Source organism: Tachysurus fulvidraco, chromosome 17 (genome assembly GCF_022655615.1).
Source record: "Tachysurus fulvidraco isolate hzauxx_2018 chromosome 17, HZAU_PFXX_2.0, whole genome shotgun sequence".
NCBI classification, from domain to species: Eukaryota; Metazoa; Chordata; class Actinopteri; order Siluriformes; family Bagridae; genus Tachysurus; species Tachysurus fulvidraco.
Window position 1 is genome coordinate 7,027,799 of NC_062534.1, and position 27,563 is coordinate 7,055,361.

General features: G+C 37.9%; 2 protein-coding genes across 12 annotated transcripts in view; one reads left to right on the top strand and one right to left on the bottom strand.

The window, feature by feature from the left end:
* Positions 1-6,057: 6,057 nt before the first annotated feature.
* phox2bb (paired like homeobox 2Bb) lies at positions 6,058-10,285 on the top strand. Its single transcript, XM_027154532.2, has 3 exons — positions 6,058-6,972; positions 7,654-7,841; positions 8,367-10,285. The coding sequence occupies exons 1-3, from the start codon at positions 6,732-6,734 to the stop codon at positions 8,793-8,795; spliced, it is 858 nt and encodes a 285-aa protein (XP_027010333.1). The 5' UTR covers positions 6,058-6,731; the 3' UTR covers positions 8,796-10,285.
* Positions 10,286-10,487: 202 nt separating this feature from the next.
* The window catches only part of limch1b (LIM and calponin homology domains 1b), an 85,958-nt gene continuing 68,882 nt past the window's right edge, over positions 10,488-27,563 (bottom strand). For 4 of the 11 annotated variants that reach the window (XM_047802396.1, XM_047802395.1, XM_047802402.1 and 1 more), the window contains 19 exons: positions 27,057-27,183; positions 26,321-26,475; positions 25,272-25,692; positions 24,214-24,582; positions 23,743-23,824; positions 23,544-23,656; positions 21,448-21,553; positions 21,237-21,311; positions 19,562-19,587; positions 19,002-19,115; positions 17,264-17,356; positions 15,777-15,923; positions 15,460-15,521; positions 15,220-15,329; positions 13,564-13,678; positions 13,318-13,398; positions 12,946-13,054; positions 12,619-12,721; positions 10,488-12,516 (listed from right to left, as the gene is read on the bottom strand). In XM_047802396.1, coding sequence (XP_047658352.1) covers positions 12,491-12,516; positions 12,619-12,721; positions 12,946-13,054; positions 13,318-13,398; positions 13,564-13,678; positions 15,220-15,329; positions 15,460-15,521; positions 15,777-15,923; positions 17,264-17,356; positions 19,002-19,115; positions 19,562-19,587; positions 21,237-21,311; positions 21,448-21,553; positions 23,544-23,656; positions 23,743-23,824; positions 24,214-24,582; positions 25,272-25,692; positions 26,321-26,475; positions 27,057-27,183 — 2,434 coding nt within the window. In that variant the 3' untranslated portion in view covers positions 10,488-12,490. The remainder of the gene's footprint in view (positions 12,517-12,618; positions 12,722-12,945; positions 13,055-13,317; positions 13,399-13,563; positions 13,679-15,219; positions 15,330-15,459; positions 15,522-15,776; positions 15,924-17,263; positions 17,357-19,001; positions 19,116-19,561; positions 19,588-21,236; positions 21,312-21,447; positions 21,554-23,543; positions 23,657-23,742; positions 23,825-24,213; positions 24,583-25,271; positions 25,693-26,320; positions 26,476-27,056; positions 27,184-27,563) is intronic. The other 7 variants (XM_027154525.2, XM_047802399.1, XM_027154528.2 and 4 more) reach the window with 7 other exon arrangements.

Below are 27,563 nucleotides of genomic sequence, written 5' to 3' on the forward strand. Positions count from 1 at the left end.
GATTCAGATTGTTAATATTATAAAACTTGTATTATTTAGACAGTCGGATTGTGGATAATAGGGAAAAAAAAGAAAAAAGATGTGTTCGGGTAAAAAAAAAAAAAAAAACGCACAAAGACGTCCACAATGTAGCTGAGTGCACATTACAAAACAACGCAATAAACATACAGTTCAACTTCTCTTAAAAAGCCCAAAAAAATATTTCTGAACATTTTCCAGGCTACCAGACCTTGGGTTCAAACGGTCATGCGCGTTGTTCACTGACCCTTGATATCCGCTTTCATTCATCAGAAACATTTTCTCCATGGCTAGAAACGATGTGTTCACCAAAATATGACAGAGGTTGCACGTGATTTATCGTCCTTCATGGGTGCAGAAGAATGCCGTTCTTTATGGCGTGGCTGGGAAATTCAGTGTTCAGCTCTGGTTGGTGCAGAAGCTGAGGGTGCAGAAGCCAAGATGTCAATCCGCGTGTATTCACATGAGTAAGGAAATTAGATATAGTATACCCAATATTAACGATAATAATAAATAAGAAAATAAAAAGTTGCTTAGGAATCAAAGTCTATTCATTACGCCCCGTTCATAACAAGTTTAAAAAACTGAATGCACTAATCAAATATACAATTAAGGAACATGAGATGGTTGAAAGGTGGGCGTTATATTGGTGGCTAAGCTAATATTAAATTTCAGATAATGCCATATAAGATGGTGTTGTAATTGTTGTAATTGCTGGTGTAAATGCGTTGCAGTATTGTGAGTGGTAATGCCAGCACCTTAGGAAAAAAGCTAGGTTATAATAGGCTAGAGTTGTTATAATTTGGAGTTTTGATATGATATGATAAATGAGAGGGAGTCTACTGTAATTGCAAGTCAACTTGAAGGCCAACAACTGCGGCGCCTTGAGAGGCCATGAAGGATTTTTCTTTAAAACATTAAAAAGCGCTCAATCATTCTCGATGCGCAGCGGCGTCGCCTGTCGCAGAGCTGGTCATTAATCGCTTAATTCCAGTAAAACCTCCGTTTCCTCACAATAGCCCGCTGTCTGCCCCGCTAATGCATGTGTGATTAAGCATTTAGCCCCCCGCGCACATGCACGCCGATATTAGCCAGCAGGTCCTACAGACCCAAATGCCTTCGGGGGGCCGAACACACCAGGGCGGAGAGAGAGAGAGAGAGAGAGAGAGAGAGAGAGAGAGAGAGAGAGAGAGAGAGAGAGAGAGAGAGAGAGAGAGAGAGAGCTCTGTGGTTAATGACAGTGACCCTAGCTTCCCCGGCCACTCTATTCACCAATAATAACAGCCCCGCCGACTGATTTATGGGATCAGGCCTAATAATTGTCAATCGCTATATGCAGAGCATAACTTGCCAGTAGCCAGTGCTTAAACAAAAACAATAAAATAATAATAATAATAATAATAATGATGATGAGGGTGATAATAATAATAATAATAATAATAATAATAATAATAATAATAATAAGTATTTATATTTATAACTATTATTATTATTATTATTATTATTATTATTATTATTATTATTATTATTATTATTATTATTATTATTATTAACCCCCCTGCCCCAATTCTGGTTCGGTGTCTACTACAAAGCACTGTAATCCTCTACTGCACATTAGCCATGCACTTCCTCTCTAACATGTCTAAATTACTGTTGTAGTTTACAAAGTATGTAAAATAGCAAAGCAGCAAACAGGACATTACACTAAATTCTACTGTTTAATGAACTCCTCATATTTTCATTAGTGGTCATGGGTATAAGATTAACACTGTGTCTGTTAAATCGAAAATGTTAAAAGAGATAATATTTATTTAGCGTCAGATGATTTGTTTGCAGGCTTACATACTGCTAGGGAACACAATAAGCTGTATATAGAGTGAGCCATAGGTTCCAGTAAAAGTGGCTTATTGCCCTACGATGGAGATTTGAGAGTGAAGATGTGCCTATGCGTGAGTGCGTGTGTGTGTGTGTGTGTGTGTGTGTGTGTGTGTGTGTGTGTGTGTGTGTGTGTGTGTGTGTGTGTGTGTGTGTGTGTGTGTGTGTGTGTGTTTGTGTGTAGCAGTCTTGGCAGGATCTAATAAGGTTCATCGTTAAACCAACGTAACACAGCACGAGATGAAACGATGACAGGCGGACACCGATAAGAATTTAATTCCATCTCATTTTAGACAATTTTATGAATCAGATTCTTGAACACTGGCAAGAGATTAAATGATCGCATCTTTCCGAAATCTTATTTTGTTCCGGTCGATACGGCATTTCTTCTCCCGTTAATGTCGACTTAGAGGTTGGAGTAATTTAGTAATTGATTCCGAGCACAGTCTCTCGGCGGGGCCATGCAGAGCCGCGTTACAGAGGGTAATATGTTTGCTAATGCCGTCCGCCTGCAGAATAAGATTTTTATGCTAATCTACTTCTGTGAAGGCCAGACCTCGTGGTCACTTGGCAGGGGTTTTTGCCACACGATGGGGTCTCTGAAGAACTGCAGCCCTCAATAGGGAAAAAAGTTATAGATTTTCGTATGCCGCAGCTTTAAAATGGGTTTCATCCCCACTTATTTTTCTGCAGAGAAGTAAAAGCCGGCCTAAGAATAGACGACGTTATACAGTAGACTCACTGTAACCACGTTTAAGTGGACAGCAACCTGTATTTTTCACAGGAGGAATTATTATTATTATTATTATTATTATTATTATTATTATTATTATTATTATTACTACTACTACTACTACTACTACTACTACTACTACTACTACTACAACACGAGTACATTCTTTGGTCCACCATCAGCATCATCATTTGCTTCTTGTTCTTGTTCTTCTTCTTCTTCTTCTTCTTCTTCTTCTTCTTCTTCTTCTTCTTCTTCTTCTTCACATTGTTGTTGATTTTTATGTTTTCTGCTTTTATGTTTTGGTCTGGTACCGTCATCTTTAAGGTAAGGTACATAATTAGAAGAGGTCACTACTCGAATTAAAGGTACACCACTTTAACAATAAAATCTGCCCCATTATAGTATAGGAATTATTGGCTATAAAAAGGGAAGGGGTGTGTTATCGGGATTTCATTATTATATTCTATTTTCTCTTGTCATCTTTCACATGCACGACCCCAGAGCTTGCTATGTGTGACGCACTTGGTTCCAGAACACGTGCCAGGTTGTTATCAATTTACAATGGCACAGTAGACGGAGATTACTGTTCGTGATATCTAATGATGTCAAAATACAACTGTACAAAAACAAACAAACAAACAACAACAACAACAGCAACAACAACGGTAAGAACAAAACCCTTTTGGTGGAACATAGCTGTTGAAGATGCAGTGATTGACAGAATTGACAAGTCTTATTGGATGATTGATTATTGCAGGGTCATTGGGGAGCAACCTCGCGTCTAAAGGACACGCTTTAGCAATGTTTTCTGGTACAATCTACAATTCTGTCCAACGCAAATTCCAGCTTTAGCAACTACAGTCATGTGTCTGAAATCTGTATGCCTTGGACAGTGGTCGATTTTAATTCCTCCGGTTTATAAAACATTGTTTTTTTCAATTAGTTCTGATTTTTTTCTACACACACACACACACACACACACACACACACACACACACACACACACACACACACACACACACACACACACACACACACACACACACACACACGCCTCGTGCTTATTACAGAATTTGTTAAAACCGAAGACTTCCTAAGCATATAGTGAGACATTATGTTAAATCTGACACAGCGGTCCCTCTCCTCCGCCTTTTCTCTGTTTTTCACGCCCCTTTTCGCTTTCTGATGACTCCCATCCATCTACACACAATGGCATTTTTTTTGTTCCTCTGTTTTTCCCCTCTGCAAGCCGCATTCCGTGGAGCGACCACACGGACTTCTCCTCTGCGATTTTTTTTAACAATAATGTCCGCCCCTATTGTCAACCACTTTGGTGGCTAGAAATTTAAGGTGCACTTTCACTGATTTATTTAACTGAATCCACATGGACTCCGTTATTTATGAGTCATTAAATCACAGATGAACTTCGAAATTATATGCCTATTATTAAACCATTATCATTATCGCAGCCATAACGCGCAGTTTTTACGATTTATGGAGCAGATAAAAGTTAATTTAAAGCGCGACATGCTATTGACCTATTAGGCTTATGTGCTTCCGCACTTAATCAGTTGATTTACACACAACAACAAAAAATCATCTTGCAGGACTGTGTGTATCCTGGTGCGCGTTGTGGACAGGTGTAACGTTCAACATTAAATGTCCAATGTTCAGAGGCTGACATTTTATTCCGCCAAACAGATCATGGAACCAGTTAATGGTATAAAAGGAGATGTTGAAAATATAATAGATGGGCGTTTCAATGGTTGGTGGACTATAGAGCACGACAAGAAAGAGTCATTTGAATGGAAGAAACGGATGGCCAAAAGCTATAATTCCATTTGCCTCGGCAAAAAAATATCAGAAAAGACTTCTCGGCCCTTTGTGTGTTATTAGATTAATTCCTTGGGATGGCTGCTTTTCTCTGCCAGACGCGTGGAGGGAGGACGGTGGGCCAGTTGGTCTTTGGTTTCTGTAATCAAATTAACCATTTGGTACAACTCGGAGCCACAAGCTCGCGTGTAGAAAAGAAAAAAGAACATTTACATAAGGGCGACTGGGTTGTATCAAGAAAGAATTAACTTTAATCGTCGTTTATCTTTCTAACAATAGAAGCCGAGCAACTGAATTAAAAAAATAATTAAAAAAAGAAAATGGGCAATGAAGAAAAATCAGCAGTGAAACCTTAAATGTTTACGCATGTCTTTCTTACAAACCTCAATTCATTTTTTATTTCAGGAATAGATGGATAATCATAGATTCTCCATCATAGGTTTAAAAGAGTGCATATCACATAAAATACCTTTGTTGAGGATGAAAATCTTTCAACAGGTTGTGACCGGGTATTTATTTCTCCTGTTGAAACGAACAGAGAAAAAATGTTTATTATAAGTACTTATAATATTCCATTTATTATAAGAAAATATTCATTGCACGTTATATTAATATATGAATACTTCCATTACACGTGGTTATTCTTGCATTGTCCCAAATTTAACTGCGTGTATGTTTATTATATATATATATATATATATATATATATATATATATATATATATATATATATATATATATATATATATATATATCATGCTTTAAAGTAAGATGTAATACAACTGTGAATGGCATACCCGTTAGCAATATCTAAAATAATTGTAAAGCTCAGTATACGATAAGATACTTTGCGCAGGAATCAATAATTGTATTAAGTGAACCCAAGAAAGACACGGCGAAAACCAGCGAGCAACTTGTTACCGTAACAAAATTAAGCACTTGGGCAATAATATAAAGATAAGAGGCTTGATGATTATTTTACGAGTTTGTTACCCTCATTACCGAAATCTTATTTGCCCTTTAACGAAAATAATAGCCTAACTGCAATAAAACCAATTAGAAAATGATTCTCAAATTACTAGGCGGCATAAAACCGCAGCATGGAAATGAAAGACATTGGATGGTTTAAGAAAAAACAAAACATGGACCATCCATTTTGCCAACATCTGACCTCTTAATAATAATAGTTATGATAGTTATGGCTTCGAAAATATCAGTTAATAATAATAAAATTATTATTATTATTATTATTATTATTATTATTATTATTATTATTATTATTATTATTAACGTTAGTGCTGGGATAGCTTTCTTATCCACATCTTGATTTTATGGCTGAGTTGACATGCGAGTAGTATTAATCTTCTGGAGCCCCTACCATACCCACTGCTAAACTGAGGATGTGACATTTACACTTTAGCAACAACAGGATGCCTAACTCTAGCAAAACGACCCAAACAACTAAGTAAAATAGCAGAGATAGCGATAAGAAGCGCGGAGAGAAAGAGAGAGAGAGAGAGAGAGAGAGAGAGAGAGAGAGAGAGAGAGAGAGAGAGAGAGAGAGAGAGAGAGAGAGAGAGGGGACATGCTATCGAAAATTCAGCCCAAGGTGTACGGTCGGTTAAAAGGCTTAAAAGCTCGGGGAAAATTGGATCAGGGAGAATCGTCACCCAACTTTCATTATTTCCAAGTGGTGTGATTGAATTAAAGGGCAAGATGGCGGTTTGAGCGGAGAGGGCTGTACGCGATGGAGGGGGGGGGGGAGGCTGGCGCGTAATGGTGGGGTATTAAATTCTAATTAGAGATGCAGGGGATCAATGATAGGGAGGTTGGACAGCCCGATCCCCCCAGTGCCAGCCCAATAGACTGATGAGTTATTGTCATGTAAAAAAGCGCTAGCAATAAGACCCAAACGCTGTGCTATTGTCCAAGCGGAAAGAGCCAAGTTTATTATGAGGACTATATGCTCTAGAGACCTGGGGCTAGGCGGCTCCTTGGGAGGCTTTTCATAAAACAAGGCTCAGCTCCTATAAAGGAGGGCAGTTTTGGAGCAGGCGCCGAGCAGTGCACATCTACCACGGCACGAGTCTCCTTCAAACTAGTCAAAAAATATCAAGCTCCCCAGCTCTGCTCGCTTTTTTTTGCTTAATTTCGAACTTTTTTCTATGCATTTGCCGATTTAATTCAATTTGACGTTTGTGTGTGCGCATATATATTTTTACTCTTTCTTTTGGGAGTTCAGATTTCCTTCTACACAGAGCCTTTTCAAATGTATAAAATGGAGTATTCATACCTCAATTCCTCTGCCTACGAGTCCTGTATGGCCGGGATGGACACGTCGAGCCTGGCGTCAGCATACGCGGACTTCAGCTCGTGCAGCCAAGCCAGTGGCTTCCAGTACAACCCGATCAGGACCACGTTTGGTGCCACCTCAGGATGTCCGTCTCTGACCCCCGGCTCATGCAGCCTGGGAACGCTGCGAGATCATCAGAGCAGCCCCTACGCCGCAGGTAAGCCCGTGATCACAAGCCATACCGAGCCAGAGCGAATCTCGGCCCGGTATATAGCCTTGGACGACTTGATTGCATTTGAAAATGGAAATGTGTTTAGTATTTACCAAACGAAATCTGCTTACACAAATGAAAGAATTTATCACGTTAGAAGCGATTGCAGGCAAGCGGTAATTCGGTTACGGGGTTACACTATCCCAGTCACACCCTAACCGCCAACAGAATTATCTTAAGCTGCCAAAATGATAGGCATAATTTATTTACTTTGCGACGAGACATAAACCTTCGAAAATAATGAAATAACGAAGGACTTAAGCTCATTATTGAAACTGGATTGAAGTTACAGTGATACCAGCTGTGGAAAAGGATGCAAGTATTTATGACAAGTTTCCAATCCTGCCTCCAATAACATTCAATTAACTACATTTCACAGATAACGAGATTACAGCTGAGTCGGGATTTTCATAACATTATCTTTTATCGTGATTTGATCTTATCGCATTCCAACTATGATACAAGCATCTCTCTGCTTACATTTTCCTGCAAACTTTACTTTATGTATTCTCTTTTCACTGAAACAAGAGCTAAATAGATTCTGATTGGAATGTTGCCTAAACATTTTAACAGAATTTATGCTGTTTTGACAGTTATGTGTATTGTCTGTATTTTTATTTTTGACAGTTCCCTACAAGTTGTTTACCGATCACGGTGGCCTAAACGAGAAGAGAAAGCAGAGGCGCATCCGCACCACGTTCACCAGCGCACAGCTGAAGGAGCTGGAGCGCGTTTTTGCAGAGACCCACTACCCAGACATTTACACACGCGAAGAGCTTGCACTGAAAATCGATCTAACCGAGGCCAGAGTACAGGTACATAAACACACAACAAGTCCTGTTAGATTCATAGGCTACTATTTATCTACAAATTAGCGTTATAATTGATAACCGTTACTAGACGAATAAACAAGCTCTTAACACGGACATTTATATCATAATGTATATATATATATATATATATATATATATATATAAATATATATATATATATATATATATATATATATATATATATTAATTTATCAACATATTTAAATGTACATTAAATATATAATAATTTGATTATATTATTTTTATACATTAACTGAATTCTATTTATAAACCAAATGATTTTTTATTACTTTATAAGTCTATTTCTATTGACCGTATATAACCTAATTAATATAGGTAGAGAATAGAAACGATATAGAATTAAATTCACATGTATATATTCAACTGAATAAAATTTGGAAAAAGAAAATAATAAAAATGTACTTGCTGATTATATGTGTATAGACTTAGATGTTATTTTGATGTCATTATTAGTCTGAGTTGTTAAATATTTCTGGTTTTCCGCAGGTGTGGTTCCAAAACAGACGCGCAAAATTTCGTAAACAGGAGCGAGCGGCCGCCGCCGCTGCCGCCGCAGCCAAGAACGGCTCAGGCAAGAAATCAGACGCTCGCGAGGAGGACAGCAAAGAGGCAAAAGCCACCGACCCTGACAGCACAGGAGGCCCCGGACCCAACCCGAACCCTGCATCCACCTGTGGTGGTCCAAGCCCTACCGGTGGGTCCCAAGTCAGCGCGAGTGTAAACGGGCAGGTTGAGCAAGCTAAGACGACTGTGGGTGGAATGGGAGGCACAGCGCCCAGTCAGGGCTGGCCATCCGCCCCGGGCACCATAACCTCCATTCCGGACTCTCTCGGGGGACCGTTCGCCAGCGTTCTGTCATCTTTACAAAGACAGAACGGAGCCAAAGCCACTTTAGTAAAGACCAGCATGTTCTGAAAGAAAGGGTCGTCCGAGTAGAGGAAGAGAGAAAAAGAAATGGAAGAGAGAAATAAAGTGAACCGATCATTGACTCATCAAAGGAGGAATGCCAAAATAATGAGGGTGACCAGTTTTCCCTGCTCACTGTTGAAAAAAAAAAAATGAACACATAAAACCAGGAGATCCAGTGCAGGTCTCCATCACCTGACTTTTTCGATAGCCATTCGTTTACACAGCTGGCTGGATGATTATATTCTACAGACCTTACTTTAGCCCAAGCTATAATCATCGTTTTGGTTTTGACATCTTGCGTCTTTTCTGTTCTAGTTGAATAGCTGTGATCGTCGATACCATATATAGATATAAATAACTGATAGACTGCCTCAGAAGTATTTCATCACGGACTCGGTGCGACATGACGTCATGGCTGTTTGTTTACACCGACTTTTAAGCATTCATGTACCGTAAATTATAATATGTCTGTACACACAAATTACTGCCTCTGTTATATATTTCTAGATATGAAGTTACAAAAGCATTAGAGCCAGGGGTTCTAAAAACACTCATTTAAAAATATCTATGAATCTACGGCAAATTATACCTTAAAATGGCACAAACGTACATATTTCACTGTTGACAGGAATACTTAAACGTTTTGTGTGTCTTTCTACGGCTGTGTTTTTGTGGCTCAGATTGTATAGTGTTAATACGTATAATATCGTCCTAGATAAGCATAGACACCATATCGCCCCTCGTAGTTCAGTCTTTTTAATGTTTTACAAGAAGTTACCACTGGCAAATTCATTTCAGAAAAAGGGAATGGATGCAACGCATTGTATTTATTTCTTTTCTTCTTTTTTTGCATGTTGTCTATTTTGTTCAATTTTATAATAATTTGACCTATTTTGTGAGCATTATGTAACACGTTTTGTCTGGGATTTGAGAATTATTTATATGTAGGTAATGGATGCTTATATTTAAGAAGGAAATATTTCTACATGTGCACATAGTTTTTCAGGTGTACCATTGACATGGTTGTTGATGATAAAAACAATAATAATTATGAAACCATACTGGTCCTGATTCCTCTTCAGCGTGGATGTAAATTATAGTCAGAATATTCCTTTATATTAGGAAATATTTACGATTTGAGTAAGTTAATATGCTTTAAGCGTATATGTGGTTGGAGAATACGTTTTGATTCAATGTAACTTATCTTTACATTCATTCATACTGCAATAAGTATTTTCATTTATTTTAAATAGTACATTTATTCAAAGGGATTCATAAATAATACATGAATTTATGGTTCACAACAGATTATAAAATGTCAATATCAATGTCGCAGTCAGTTTCAGAACCTTGGACAGCAGCCGGACGGCATTTATGTGGTCCATTAACGCAAAATTTGAATGTTACATAAAGCAACCTGAGTAGTAGTTGTACATTCAAATAATTGTACTTGTACTACTACTGCTACTGCTACTACTAATAATAATAATAATACAAATCAGCAAATGGTTAATGATACGATAACCTATTTTTCTTATTCAAACATAACAAAATACTCTATTTAAATACCTGAATAACTTTTCTGATACTATAACAATCCACACGTCTATGTTTTCCATTTAATATTATAATAACACCAAACATATTTTGATAGCCTCTGCTGAACGTCTGCTGAACAAACGGACCCAGAATCAGATACTCTTTTTAAGGAGTTTTATTTAAAAACATAGAGTATACTGTAAAGCCATCGCATTGGAACAACAAAGTAATCTATGTTCGGATAGTGTACATTTGAAGATAACAATAAATATACCTTAGATTTGATTGCATTTCCAAGGTAGGTCATTCATCCTAGACCATATCAAACTGCACCTGCTTTGTATGTAGCCTCTATGCCTGTTGTGACTAATAGCTACACATCCAGAGCCAAAGCGCAGAACACCGACTATACAAGAAATTATGAGAGCATATTTAATGTTCAGTGATCAAAATTCTCAAAAGCTTAACATTAATTGATTTTTGAAGCTTTTGAGCTTTCTGCCCTTATGTTCAGGTACATATCGTGGAAAAAGCTATGCTAAGCATTGCTAGTGGAGTGGTGTCTAGGCAGATTATAAACCGTTTCTAAAATAAACATAAGCCTGGTGTTGCTATTTGTGTGCAGAAACCCTCAGGTGTTTTTTCATTCATTCATATACAGATCACCGGGTTTACAAAATACGTCTAAAGTATACTCTTAGAAATAAAGGTTCCAAACTCACTTTTCCTTGTCATTGGGTTGGAACAGTCAAAAGTACATTATTTTGTACATTAATATGTTATCTTTGAAGTGGAAAGGAGTATGAAATTTACAACAGTCAAATTATGTTTTATATGGTGTTATTAGATATTATTAAGCATAATATATTCATGTGTCCCATTGAAAGTTACTGAAGGTAAAAAAAAAAAAAAATCAGTGCTCTTTATATTACCATTCCAGACAAAGGAAAAGTACACCCTTGAAACCTTTATTTTTGAGAGAACAGGGGTTACACATTGCAATATGCAGAGAGCAGAAAAAGATATTTTGTTTTTTAAATTTCCCTCTTAAATGTTCCTTCTCTGTGGCCAAAAAATGTTACTTTGTCCTGTCTAAAGACAAAGGCCTTTGGATTTGATATCTCAAGCTGCTTTTTGTGCAATCATTCATTCTAAGGCACATTGTTTCAATGCATTAATATACCTTCCACTAATAAACCAAAATTATCTTAAAATGACCTTAAGACATATGTAATTGCTTTTGTCACCACAAAAGCAGTTGGTATACATGAGCTTTACTTAATCAGTCGAAACTACGAAACCTTTACTTGGTACATGAGGACAATTTTCCCCTTCAGCCCAGGAAATGCAAAGGGGGAAATGGATGTCTATCGATCAGGTGCAGCCACGATTATGGTCTGCTTCCCAGCTATAATTATGGCCAGCTTCCCGCCATTATGAAGACCATGATAGAAGATGAAGGAGGAGCAGCATCAGAGGTGAAGCATGATTCAGATTAGATAAACCAGCTCTAAATCCTCATTTTTTACTGACATGGAAGGATTTTAAAAAATGGTGTGCTAATGTTGGTGTTTTTTTCTTCTGTATTTTCAACAGTTTGCACTGGCTTACATTTTCTTCATGGTATTTTCCATAAATAGGCACCCAACTAGTACAGACTGGATTACCACTGCACCAAGTAAATCCTGCATAATCAAGATAAACATTGCAATCACAGAGATTTTAATGGTATACACCATATTTTCACATAGTGATGGATAAAACATTCAAAGACGTTAGATTTGTGATTCTTTTCAACATCCAAAAATGATGATAGGCATCTCATTGATTTACCAGCAGACTTTTATCTATAGTGTGCTGGTTTTAGTGTGAGCGTGAGTGGAATGTTCTGTATTAATTTAAAACCCATCTGTTTTCTAAAAGGTCTACCATTTGCAGAACTTTATTGACCAGCTGGGTGGACATTGATTATTTCTTCCTTGAAAAAAGCACCAGGCTTTTGACACACTTATCAGAAGATATATAAAATAGCAAATTAGCCTTGACTTGGAAATCTTGCATTGGTCTCAGTGAGGGTGAAGATGCGAATAGCCCAACAAGCACTGGATGATTTTTAGAAGCTGTGATGGGTTGTTTAGGTTTTCCCAAATCATAATACCTGCTCACAAGTTGGTGGGCTGACCAGCAGCTAAAAAAAGAGAATACATAATATGACAGAGATAATTTTCAGTTAAGCTATATGAAATATATAGAATATGAAAATGCCTGTTTGTGTCTAAAAGTGACTCACAGCGAGAGCGGATGTAGCACTGATGACAGTTGAGCAGACCGTTCCTGATCCTTACATCTGTTCCTGTAGAGGTGTCACCTAGCTGTCCCTTACAGACCCCACACTAAAAGTTTGTGTATGCATGTATGTGTGTGTGTGTGTGTGTGTGTGTGTGTGTGTGTGTGAATATGTGTGTTAGAGGGAAAAACAACATGACACAAAGAGTGCTTAGTGTACATAATCTATATAATATTATATAATATAATGTTATATTCATTTAAGAGTATATTAATGTAACACTATACTCTTAAAAGGAAGAACAGGAAGAGGTACACACAGTATACATACCTTAAAGCACTGGATGTGGAAGTAAAGGCTGAGAGTCTCAATAATCATTGCTGCTCCTTTACCAAGTGGATGACCACAACTTGAACACAGCTTCTTCCCACTCACAGATCTAAACACACGCACACACACACACACACACACACACACACACACACACACACACACACACACACACACTAGAATTTAACACATGAAGCAGACATCTGCAGTGGTTTCAATACTTACATGGCCGCACAGAAAAAAAAGAACGAAAAGAAAAAAGACATGGGTGTGGTTGGAGAAAAAAAATGTTAAATCTTGAGAAAGCCTGCCCCCTTGTGGTTGAGAAAAGACAAAGCGTGGCAATGAGACAAAGAGAGCGTGCCCATGTACCTGTTTGGTGATGGAGGTTGTGTGTCTGTGTGTGAGATTGACTGTGATGACTTTGCACCAGCATTTTCAATGGAACCAGACCTGAGAAGCAAAAGCCACACTCTCACTCACACTGATTTCCATGCTTACAGCTTTAGCAATGAAAATGGAATCTGAAAAGCATCCGTGGTGATGAAGGTATTTCACACGATAGTGGATGCACACATTTTAAAGACATAAAAGCCTAAATACTTCAAGCACACACACCTTCTACGACTACCAGGCGCTGGTTGGATATTTTTGTTACTGTCCTGAGGAGCAGCCTTTTGCCAGGGCTGTGATGAAGCATGCTGCTGAATCTGCTTGCTGCTCCATGAGGCATCTATTCCAAACACAGTCATGCATCATTTATAATACATACTGTAAAATATGTGAACCTTCTGTAACAACATAAAGATAATGAATACATTTTAGCATAATTCACTGAAGTCAAGAAAAATTTTAAAAATCTGTTTCATGATTTTCCTTCTCTTAAAGACACACACATTAAATTAATTTGAGCATGGACTCCACCAAGATATAATGGACTCTGTTTCTGCAGAAGCTGCAACCTTGAATTAATGCTCACTGCCCTCTAGTGTTGACAAAACTGTTCTGAATTGGTCACAAATTCATACACTACTCTAAGCATTAGTATTAAACTATACCACATAAATGAGATATACAGTATTTTATTTTGGTTGTTCCTTTGGCAGTATTTCAGCATCTTTTAAGGCTCACAAATATTAGCATAGAAAGGCCTTTAACATGTTCTGTACAAAGTTGTTTTGAAATCAGATGCTCATGAATATACACTCATTGGCTAATTGCTCATTCAAGCAAATATCCATTCATGTGGCAGCAATGCAAATCTTAAAATTATGCAACGGCTGATTTATTTGTGCTATTAACAAAGTATATGCAGGATGGCTGCTGAAGGTATCCTGCAGTCATTTGATGCATCCGTGTGGTGCCATAAATAGTGGAGGAAGTGTAGCTCCATGCAACATTATGTACATAACTGAATAAAGAATCGAACATCATCTTTTAAATAGCACACTTGCGTACTATTCTAGACTGAATCTTGAGCACTAACACTAATGATTTATCCTTCAAATCTACTGAAAGATGTCTCAGCTTGTCAGAGTTTTTAACGTAACTGATTATGAAATCACTAAACAGTTTGACCTGGAAACTAGGAATGTTTGCTCTAATAGACACTGCATTAAATCCTCCAGATAAAATGAGATACATCAGCAATTATGTGAACAATGCTGCTCAAATAGCAGCTGTGTGCGCATGTCCAAGTGGTAAAATGTGAGGTATGAGCATTTCTTGACTGCTATCTGAGCATTGTTGCTGACCATGAGTATCCCTTTATGTTCACAATGTTGACTGACCTATATTATATATTATAATGGCCACATCCAGAATGGTAATGTCTCATAATGTTGTCTCAAACTGCTTCCATAAACATGACCTTGAGCTCAATGTACTTCATTAGCTACCAGATCTGGATGCAGTAGAGCACATTTGCGATGTGGTAGAAAAGGAGATTTGAAGCACAAATCTGCAGCAATTACATGACGCAATTGTGTCAACAGGGAGTTAGAGGAACTTTGGGGAACACCTTGTGACATCTGTGCCACAATGTATCTAGGCTGTTCTGAAAGCAAAGTGGGTCCTACACCGTATTTACTGTATCTAAGTAACAAGGGGGTATACGTTTGGTACACATTTTGTGATAGTGATATTTCTACCATTTATTTGACCAATTATCTCCAGTATCATTTTCTAGAGGCCCAGAACATTTTATTGTGCAATGGTTTTTGGCTTGTTTCACACATCTTTCATGCAGCAATGAGTGCATTTTTTTGGACTTACCCTGACTGGTATAGGGGTGTTCAGGAACCTTGTTATGCCCCACTGCTCCTCCTCCACGTTGTCCATTAGTCTGGCCCAGTAACTGGTCATAGCTTGGCATTGGAGAACTGCAGTAATACAAGACCACAAGCAAAGAGACTGACCAAAATTATCAGGAAGAAACATACCAACAGATTTAATGTAGGTTCAGATCAACATCTGTTTAGCAGGACTGACTGTTTTGACACAGAGCACTCTTACTTTGTCCTTGTTGGTTCTTTCCTCCTATTTTCCATTTGCCTCCCATTCTCCAAAGTTTCCATCTAAATGGAAAATAATTAGTATGTTTAATATTCATGCATACTCTCATCTTCCTATCCTCCTTCCAGGCATCCCAAAATTAATTGCCCATACATTATCTATCATGTCCAGTCTCCTATGAATTCTTCTACACACACCCCCCACCCCTAAAGCACTTTCCATGCAATTTTGCACACACCCTCCCATACAGCCTCTCATGTATCCTTCAAAGCATCTCTACTCATCTTCCATGCACATATCTTCTCATCTTTCCTTACCATCTGTTTCTCTAACTGCATTTGCTTGTGTTCCCAGTCATGAACAATGTTTTTCTGTGTGAGAGCAGATTTCTTATAACAGGGAGAGGATGGCAGAGGAGAGTTGGGCGTCAGAGGAGCCACTGTTTCTTCAAGAATCTTACGCTCCTTCAATAGGACAATAAAGACACAAACTGTTAGAAAAAGCTCTACATGAAAAATGGTGTTGAGAAATGTTTAGTGAAGGAATGTGACATTTACAAAGTTATTACTGTATTCAGTGCCACATTCACTTCATTTTTGCTGTGCTATATTGGCTTGAGTGAGGAAAAATAAGAGCAGAGGAGTCCAGAACTACTGTCTGAGAGTTTAATGAAACTACCAAGGAGCAATTCATGTTCTGCACTGTACAGTATATACACACATATAAACTACAGAAAGCCTAACAAAAGGCCACTATTAATTCATTACTTAAGTCATTAATTATTAGTACAGCACCTTTAAAGTCAACAGAAAGTTTTCCCTAACACAAAGGACATAGGAGAAAGCGAATCGTAATGTAATATCGTTTTTATCTCAAGAACTGAATTATTATGGATAACATTATGAAAATCACTATCTTCTTTAAGCTTATTGAATATATGAATTGTTTATATTTCATTTTTAAATAGTCTCTGTTTACATTTAAGATACAACCTCACTTCATCAATCTGCATTTTCTAAAAAAAAATTTTTTTAAAAATTTCTTGTTGGAGACCTTGATGTTATTGAAACAACCCATAGCGGATGCTTTTACTGGCAGTTTCAGAAGAGTGAGCTACACACAGATGATTTCCACAGAATGTAATGGAGCCCCAAGAAAATCGACTTAGCAGCTGATTAGCCCATCTGTAAATATGAGTATATATAATACCATATACAAAGTATGTACTATATACAAGTCACCAACTCTGAATACAGCCATTACATTTACATTTACAGCATTTGGCAGATGCCCTTATCCAGAGGGACTTTGAAGACAGAAGTGCGCTGAAGTCTCGATAAATCAATACATTCTGGTAATGGTTCACTAGGTCACAGACTAAGAATATCATCAGTCTAAAAACTTTGTTAGGAGGTAATATATTAAGAAAAGCATGCAGACAATACATTTTTTTTTAAAACGTAAGTGCTAATTTAATTATTTCAGCGAGAGTTTGTTCTTTAGACGTTTGAAGACAGCAAGTGACTCAGCTGTTCGGACATCTAGTGGAAGTTCATTCCACCACCCAGGTGCCAAAACAGAGAGGAGTCTTGATGCATGTCTTCCTTTCACCCCGAAAGATGGTGGGACCAGTTAAGCAGTGCAAGAGAAATCAGATGGTGTGTAGTGCCTAAGCAATAAGTGCTTTGAGGTAAGTGGGTGAAGGTCTGTTTTTGGCTTTGTAGCCAAGCATTAGTGTTTTAAACTGATACAAGCAGCTACAGGAAGCCAGTCGCAATGGAGTGGTGTGGGAGTATGGAGTTACCTCTTCGTGGTATCTTCTCTCTTCCTCCTCCACTTCCTTCTGGGCTCTCTCCCACTCCTGCTTCAGCCTCTGCTGCTCACGCTGGTACTTCTCCTGCTCAAACAGACAAACACAAAAGGAATGAAAAACATATCTCAGTAAATAAAAATGCCTTCACATAGCCTAGTTTCCTAATGTAGAATCTCCACATAATTACTGGATAAAATATGGTTATAGCAATAATGTATTTAGAAGATTATAAAGGAAAGGGTATTGCTAGTGGTACAGCTAGAGATGCAGCAGCCCAGGGACAGTCAAGATCAGTAGATATTTTAAAGGCACAATCTTTCTGGGAACTTCTGAATCATATGTTTGATTAATTTGCAACACACTACAGGCTACATTTACTACAATATACTAGTAATATCATTTGGAAATGACACACATTACTTCTAGATTATTTCAAATTAAAACTACTCTGAACTCCGGTCTCATCCATAACAGAAAACAACTGCACATTTAATGTTGGTTGTAAATTTCAACATAATTTTAATATTATTACTTGTCACACTGTACAAAATGATCCCAATAAAATCTTAGGCTGAATTATATTATCAGACTGTGTGATAACGTGTTCTCAACATCAAATTATACAATGCAAATCCTCACCAATCAGTCATCAATCAATGTGATCTGGGCTTGTGCTAAACGGGGTTGCATAAGCAGAAACAAACTGTCTGTATAATAGTTTCAGTGTTAGGCTTATAATAAAAATATCTTTAAAGGCGAAGGAAAAAAGCTTGAAAATATTTGTAGCTGAGTAAAAGAGAACAACATGGAATGCCCTTGATGTAATGTGAGCTTTGATTAACAAGGATATTTCTTCTGTCCTGTAGTATCCACTGTACTGTAGCTCTGTAGCTGACTGTGTGAAGCTAATGTTACAATAACAGATATTTTTCTTGGACCAAACGGCTGTACATAATGTACCTGATTGTGCATTTAAATTTTGTGTCATAAGCTTTAAATGGTGCACAAACACGCACACACGCACACACACACACACACACATACACACACACACAAACCTTCTTATCTTAAGCAACATGGCCCATGAGCCAAGCAGAGTTTAAGTCAAGATATTGGAAAAAAAAAGCTCCAGCCCTGAAGGTCCCAATGTCTGGCATAATTTCCAATTTTCCAAGCTCCAAACACATCAAATCCATCACCTTAAAATTACACAGAACAGTGGGAGTAGAGCTAAGAAATCAAGGTTTTAGGTGCAGTGGCAGTGACTTTCACAGTGGTTAAGAAACTGAAACATAGCTCGGGCTCTCAAGGTTGAAACATACCATGTAGTTAGTTTAATTCTAAGATTGGTGATTAGGAACGGCTTACAAAGGTTTTAATACTTAAATTAAGACTAAATGTGATTTCTTCATACATATGACTGATGCAGGCAACAGGTAAATCCAAGTGATCAAGACATACATGCATTTTACCGTGATTAAGCAATGCTTCATGGTAGTAAGCTTGCTATGTGTTTTAAAAGTGTTAATTATAATTATACATAAAATAAATACACACAGACAAAGCATTTAAATCTATCTGAAGCACCACACAATTAAAATAATTAGTAGACTCTGGAGGAAAACATGCTTTAGCAAATGCTGCTGTTGCTTTTTGCAGCCTGCTTGCCTTCAGAGCTCCACCATGCATCTGGCCGAAGCAGGGGCTCTGGATAGCAAAGCTGTTGTACCTGAAGCATGCGTTCCTGCTCTTGCTGCCATTTTTCTTGCCGTTTTCGCTCTTCTTCGGGATCCCATGAAAAGTGCTCACCCCGCTTCACCAGATTCAAACCCATAGGAGCCACCTGATCGTACCGTGTTCACATCCACACATAATCGAGTCCACACACATGCACACACATACACACCATATGGAACGGGAAGGAATGGAGGGGACAGACAGAGTTGGTCTAAAACTACTCCCAAGCCAAGACTGTCCCTACTCTACATAAAGAAAAGAATCCACGTAAAGGAAAAAGAAATGACAGTTCAGACAGCTCCTGCTATAACCTCTTCTGGTCAGTAAGCCTAATATTTTATGGTACAGGAAATGAAAACCCATTATCCTGTTGATTATTTTATTGAATAATGCTATAGTTTATCTTCAATTTATATTCCTATTGAAAGTTTAAGTGTTTCTGTATACTGCTAATTACAAACATATTTGTTTTTTCAATACCAGAGAAGAAATAGCAAGAAAAGTCATCTACAATGAGGAAAGAGTAGAGATGGCCATCATAATGTTACTTACATTTCCATGATGTTTCTCGACAGGTTCTGCAGAAAAATAAAACAAAAGTCTTAAAATATGCAATTCATTTAAACAGAGAAAATAAAATTACTCAAAAAATAAAAAAATAAAGAATGACTTGATGAACACTGAATAATTACAGTGAGTTATTAAGTGTATCCAAATGATTTATTTAGATGGTAGTTGCGTTTGTTCACAGTTCACAGTTTGTTCACTAGTTTGTTGTCTACTGTCTGTCATCACTGGGTCTGCAGTGAGGTGAGGAGCTCCACAGACCCGTCTTAAAGACTTGCCTTAAAAAGCTGCCATAGAGACCTGCCTTGAAGACCAGCTTTAATGACCTGCCTAAAAGAGTTGCCGAAAAAGACCTGCCTTAAAGACCAGACATGAAGACCTGACTTAAAGACTTGCCTTAGAGTTGATTAAAAACCAAGAGTTGATTAAAAACCTGATTTAAAGACTAGCTTTAATGACCTGCCTTAATGACCTTTCTTAATGACCTGCCTAAAAGATCTTCCTAAAAGACCTGCCTTAAAGACCCGCCTCAAAACCCTGCCTAAAAGACCTGCCTTAAAGACCTGCCTCAAAACCCTGCCAAAAAGACCTGCCTAAAAGACCTGCCTTAAAGACCTGCCATAAAACCCTGCCAAAAAGACCTGCCTAAAAGACCTGCCTTAAAGACCTGCCTCAAAACCCTGCCAAAAAGACCTGCCTAAAAGAGTTGCAGTATAGACCAGCTTTAATGACCTGCCTTAATGACCTTTCTTAATGACCTGCCTAAAAGATCTTCCTAAAAGACCTGCCTTAAAGACCCGCCTCAAAACCCTGCCAAAAAAACCTGCCTAAAAGAGTTGCAGTAAAGACCAGCTTTAATGACATGCCTTAAAGACCCACCTTAAAGACCTGCCTAAAAGAGTTGTTTAAGAGTTGCCAAATGATCTGCCTTAATGCTGGTTTTATGCTGTCACAAATTTCTGTAGTGAAGAAAAGTCTTCAGAGCAAATAATAACAAATGGCAACAAATACAGTTTGACTGCTCCAGAAATCAGAATTTTTCCTTACCTTGCTAGATAATGTCCAAGAATGTTATAACAATTATACATAAGTAGATGGATAATGACTTAATTATACACCAGTACATGTATACTTACTTTGAATATTAAATTATTTATAAATATAAAATATTAATTTATGATTAGTATGGTGTTAAATCCTGAGTAGACATGAAACTAGCAGAAGTTCTTAAATGAATTATTTCTTCTTTTATTAGTTACATGACTGATTAAAGTTTATTTATAATCAATGATTACATTTTTGGAAAAATGTGTAGTGTGTTATTTTTAATAATATTAATTAAATAATTATTTTATTATTAATTACAACAGTAGCCCGGTCATGTTTAAGTCAGTAAATAGAAATAAAATATACATAGTATAGTTTAAATCAGTAAAATGACAAAGTTGCCAGACATTAAAATCTTGAAGGTTTGAGGAAATGTTTTGGGAACACAAAATTGTGTCTCACTCAAGACATAGACATAACAATACAGAGCGTAAAACCAACAAACAGTCAGTGTGGTTAGAGCAACAGGACATACAGTGGTTTTTAGCCAATGAAAGCCTAGTGATAAAACTCCACATCATGGGGCAGGGCAAAGCTTAGCCAATCATTTTACCTGGTGAAGTGAAGAAGTCCCAGCGTAACTTAGGGTTACTAGACAACCTTGCTAGCTGGGCACTGTTGGCCAGCTCTACACAATGAGCCAGAGTCAGGGAGAAAGGAGAGGATGTGTGAGCCACTGCTTTAAACAGTTGCAACCTTGCAACCTTTAAACAGGTGTAAAGAAAAGCAGCGGATACACGCTGTAGTCATTTGCAGCGATTTACCTGTTACAGGGAGTCCAGGGACAAATTTGGGTGTTGTGTGTTCTAGACTGGATGGGGCTGGTGGGTTTGCACTTCTATCTGAGGGTTCCAGGATTGGTTTACTGGCCTAGAACATAAAGCACATTACACAAAACATATTACTGTATATAAATAACTACTTTACATTTTACTTTTCTCATTTAGCAGACACTTTCAATCCAAAGCAACTTACAAATGAGGAAACTGAAGCAAGGCAGGGACAATACAACTAGTACAAGATTTTTAATTGAGTGCTAGATGAGTAAAGAGCAGAGGTAGAGTAAGTGCAGATTTATTTCTTTCTTTATTTCTTTCTTTATTTCTTTTTTTCTTTTGGAGTGGATACAAGGGTTCAAAGAAGAGGTTTGTTGTTTTTTTTTTAAAGATTTTTTTAAAGAGATACCCTGCAGTGATGCGTCATTAGTGACAAAGTGACGTGACATACAGCTAAGTACGGTGACCCATACTCAGAATTCGTTCTCTGCATTTAACCCATCCAAAGTGCACACACACAGCAGTGAAAACACACACAACGTGAACACACACCCGGAGCAGTGGGCAGCCATTTATGCTGCGGCGCCCGGGGAGCAGTTGGTGGGGTTTGGCGCCTTGCTCAAGGGCACCTCAGTCGTGGTATTGCCGGCCCGAGACTCGAACCCACAACCTTAGGGTTAGGAGTCAAACTCTCTAACCATTAGGCCACGACTTCCCCCAAGTAAACCTTAAGTTGACTCTTTTAGTCAAGCATGTAAGCTGACTCACATTTCATTCTTCTCCTTTTAATAACAGAACAAGTTTCTTTAATGATCTCACTGAAAATGTACCAATATTCTATACTGATATTTCTGTAATGCTGTTAAGCACACACAGAGCAACCATATTCAAAAAGTATCTAATTGAGAATCTGAGTTGTTCAGCACACTATATCAATTTAGAGGCAGTTTAAGTTCAGATGTGTAATTGACTGTCGCATGATATGGTAGTTAGCATGATATAACTTTTCACCTAAGTGAAAGTTAAGTACTAACACAGAAGGTACAGTAATATAACTGTAGACTATTTAAACATAATTATGCAGTGCGTTGCTGTTTTTAAATATATGTGTACATTTTTATAATAAAAAAACATGTCTGATTGCCTTTAATCATGATTATACTAGAGTTTAAGTTTCACTCTTCTGGGAGTCTCTCTGTAACATCCCGCAGCTCTTGAGAATAATTAGCACACACAATAACCTCATTTTTATATTGTTTCTTCCCACTGTTTTTCCTCCCACTACTTTGCATGTCATTTACCCAAGTCTTCTTTGTAAATCACCCACAAGACACCCACTAACTGCGTGCACAAATTATCAACTTATTTGCACGCGTAAATTTGTACTGGTTATTTGGGATCTTAATAAACCAAGGCCTGAAAATGTAAAAAGATATACAATGAATTAAACCAGATGTTTTAAAACTTTTCCGTCTGCAGCCTCCTTCCCAGTTTAAAAAAGCTTCTGCCCCTTAGTGTTGTCTTACAGTGCAAACAAACAGCATTTTTAATCAATGTTCAATTATCCTTAGCATTAACAGTATTTGCAAAGTGACAACTCACTTTGTTGTAGGCTTATTCCATATTTCATTTTTCAAACATTGTTGACCTTTTTCAGCTAAACACGTGTGATCTCAAAACATTCTCCATTTAACTTGAAAAAAATCAATCAGTGGATCTCTTAAGCACCACAAACACAGAATAAAAGATAACTCCTGAGATGGGAAGAAGGGGACGGAGCTTCCAGAGAATGTCAGTTAACATGGAATCATTTAAACCACAAACGTCAGTCGACTCATCTATCATCTATCTCATCTATTATTAAAAACAAGACAGCTCTTAAGGCATATTTTGTAGTATATTTTAGCATACTGGTGTTAAGATGCAGAGCTGCTAAGCTAAATATCCAAAGGCATGTTGTTGTTTAGTTTTGAAATTTTCCAACTAATCTTGCAATGTTCTTTTGCAGTTCTACCACAGCATTATACTACCAATGCTGTATCATTAATCATTCTAAACTATGTGTTTGTTATGTAGGCACAAACCTGGTTATCAGTAGTGTTTATGAGAGTTGAGGCTTGTGGGCCGAGTTGAGTTGGACTGACTGCTACGGAGTCAGTGGTCTCCACTGGAGGCTCTTCTGGACAGCTCTCATTCTCTATACATGAAAAGCAAATGAGAAAATATAAGAAAAACAATGTCGAGACAACCTGGACTAGAATATTTCCTATCACAGTAACAGACCTTCTGCTTGGTGCTCCTTTTGTTTTTGTGTTGAAGGTATACCCTCGACTAGAGGAACTGCCTCTTCTTCAGGCTGTGACTGCTAAAAATAACCAGCCAAACAATACTATTAATATTTATATGTAGAATTTAGTATTCTGTTACTAATTCTTAGTATTCAGCAAATTTAGGGCTCTAAAGTATTCACCACATACAGTATATGTGACTTCTGATGGTAACTGGCTGTAATATTTATGTGTCTTTCTTGCAAATAAGCTTGTCACTAATATTAATTTCCACATATGGTCTATTTACTGTAGATTTATGTCATACATACAAGTACAATTCTGTCCCTGATTGTAATACTATAAAACAGGGAAAAGTTCAAGTAGAATGAATACTTATCAAAGGCACTGTAATAAACTGTAGAACTCAGAAGGCCAGAAAACCCAAGCATATAGCATAAAAGACAATAACAGTGTGTGTACAGACCATAGGTAAGAAGGTGGGCCGACTAAATGTTTCTTCTTGCTGTGTGTCCTCTTTTTCCTGTCTCTCAGATCCTGGCACCAAGCTACTCTCCTCTACTGACTCGGAGTCTGCTGTGTCTACGTCCAGAGTGTGTGCGGGCGTGTGTGAGACTGCTTGTTTGTCTGAGGACAGACAGCTCGACGCCTCTATTTCTGTAATGTCAGAGTCAACGTTCTGGGAAGGAGATGGATAAAACAGCAAAGAAGACAAATCTCCAGTGTGCTCTTTTTCAGCATCATTTTTCCTTTCTGTTTTATTCCCCCATTCTTGCTTGTCTTCGGGATTGTGGTCGTTGTCCGTTTCTCCATTAACTCGCTCCATTTCATCCCGCTGGAAAAGAGAGAAAGAAACAGACTTTATAGAAAAAAAACTCAAGTACTTAGAGCGAGAGAAATATATCCATTTTAACATTCACCGTGTTCAAGTCAAACGTATTAGCCAGTCGATGTGCTTAGAACAGAAGAATGTGTTCAAATAAATTCCCGTCCTGTGTGTGGAGGTTGTAACTGTAGACATCATCAATGCTGAATGGGGTATTTCACTAGGACTGATCTACGCAAATCGTTTTTGTCCTAGTGGAGCCACTTCACACAGTGAGAGCCCACACACTTGCACACAGTCAGGCACACAACAGTGAACACTGCCAACTATTCAGTCGGCTCCCACACTATACACCATACATTCCATCCACCAGAGAGCGACGAGAGCTTGTTTATTGTCAGAAGAACTCTCCTTTAACTCTATTCAAAAACATCTTAACCTAAGCAGTCCACTTAATTTTTTAAACGCTTAAAAATTTCTGCTGCAGATAATGACAATACATCATTATTATTATATTGAGAAGAAGAAGAAGAAAAAGTAGTAGAAGGAGAAAAAAAGAAAATATACATGTACATTCATTTTATATTAGATTAAGAATTTGTTCATCCATTTATATTGATCTACTCTATTAAACATGTGATATGCTCCTTTTTCCCCCCAGGTACACAGCAATTGTTTGTAAACCTTTCTAACTGTACCTTGGCTGCTCTGTCATGGCTGAAAGTTTTGGCACTAAGTAATGGGATGTTCCTGCTTGAAAGAGTTGCCCCTGAACCTCCTCCTTCCCGTCCCACAGCCACATGATCTGCCCTGTATCCTGCCACCTGGGCCTCCACAGTTGTGGTGAACTTTTGTGCAGGCAGGGATTGCTGACGAAGGTACTGCAGTGGATTGGAGGATGAGGAGGAAGAAGAGGTGAAGACGGGGTCATTGGAGGAAGATATAGAGTGCGTGGGGTCAGCAGAGATACTACGCTCGAGAACACGGGGTAGTTTGAGGTGCTCCAGCACTGTTTCGCTGATACTGAAGCGCTGGGCGTAGTGATGTAGTACAGCAGCTGCCTCCTCTGGAGTTCGAGCTTTCAGGTAAGTCTCATGAAGTTCTCGCTCACGACGCTCCCTTACAGAGGAAGAGAGGGCGCGAGCGAGAGAGAGAGAGAGAAAGAGAGAGAGAGAGAAATAGAAAACTAGAATAAGATATAAGAAGCCAAAAAGTACCACAAGCTGGGTTTAGGGTTTTCTGCTTTATCTTCATGACTTAAATAAAACTACAATCCGTTCTACAGTCAGTTTTATACTGTTCTTTTGACCATGTCACTTCAGAGTTTGAGAGAGTTTCAGAGCTACAGTACTCTGTTTATAATCCCAATACCAGTGCATACAATTAGATCCATAAGGAGAAATCCAGAGGTGATATTGGCAAGGAAAATCTCCCTGAAATGATATCAGGAAGAAGCATTGAGAAGAAATAGTCTAAGTTTGATGAATGGATAGTCAGTATGAGCATATTGTAAATAAGTGTCCTGAGCTCGGAACAGTCTCGTTGACTACAGCAGCAGTTCTTAGGTACAAGTTTATAGTATCCAGGTGAGATTGTGTATTACTGTTTTTAGGAAGTCTAAGTCTATAAAGCATCTGTAAGTGACCATCGATAACAGCAGAATGTGAGTCACTCCATCAACAACAATGACTAAAACTACAATGACTGCAAATAAATAAATAAACAACATGCAAAAGAAAAGATGTACTTGTCTTCCACTATCTCCCTGTAGGTCTTAAAGCTCTTCCGCCTCTGCGTGCCTTCAACTCGGCCCAGCAGTCTTTCCACCGTCTTTCTCTCTTCCTCTTTCTTTATCAGGTCTTGAGACACACTTCTCCTGCGACTCTTCCACCGTGCCAGGTCCTAAATACACACAAATGCATTTACATTTTGTACTGTATATAGCTCTTATTATATCCGTATATAATTCAAGGATTCTTTTCAAATCTAGCTTTGCACACAAAACATAACAATCACTTTAATGGATCATACAATTATTGCTATTATTATTATTACTATTATTACTAATTAAAATTTTATTGTTATTACATTACTGTTATATTTCTATGTTTTGCTGGCAATATAATAGCTCATAGCTGTTTTACTTTTCATTCTGAGACCTGTAAAACCTTCGGTCTAGTATACCGGACTCCTGTGTCACTATGACTGAAGGAAATAATTTGAAATATTTCAAAATAAGTTTTTAAATCTGTATCATCTTGATTACAATGACTAAAAATTTTGTCGGATATTAGTAACGTAGCATGTGTTGATGAGGTCTTGCCAACTTCACTACTTGATGAAGCTGACAGAGGACTATAAATATGTTTGAGTCCTGATATCTATATCTTCTCTAGAAGATCTGAACAAGTTCAATCAGGTTTCTTTCTGATGTTCAGCATCTACAAAGCCATGGTCAGTCAGTTTTACTCTGGAACACTCACATCCTGCCACTGGCTGTCCTCCTCCTTTATCCTGTTATACTGGCCGTGCATCAGCTCGTGTCGAACCTGACTGTGAGGAGAGAGCAGGCCGTCATCCTCAGTCCTCACGTCAATCATACTCACACTCCTAAAATGAAGACAGAATGCGTTACAAAACGATTCATTTGTGTCTATAGAGATTCATTCCATTTTGATGAATTACGTTGACAAGCATGTGCAAGGCCATTGTGATACCCATGTGCCCAGGTCATGCAGTTTTACACATAATGCAGGAAAACAACCCAAAAGAATGCAAACGCCACAAAGATACATTCAAATGGAGAAGCAATAAAGTACGTATCATTAAAGTTAATATAAATTGTTGTCAAGTCACTCAAGCTGGAGTCAGATGCAGGAAGATCATTAGTGAGAAAAAAGCAAGCATTTACCAACCATCAGGATTTATATTGAGAAAGAGTAGAGACGTTTGTGGTTAAGAGCTTGGCACATTGAGTCTTGACTGGCCTT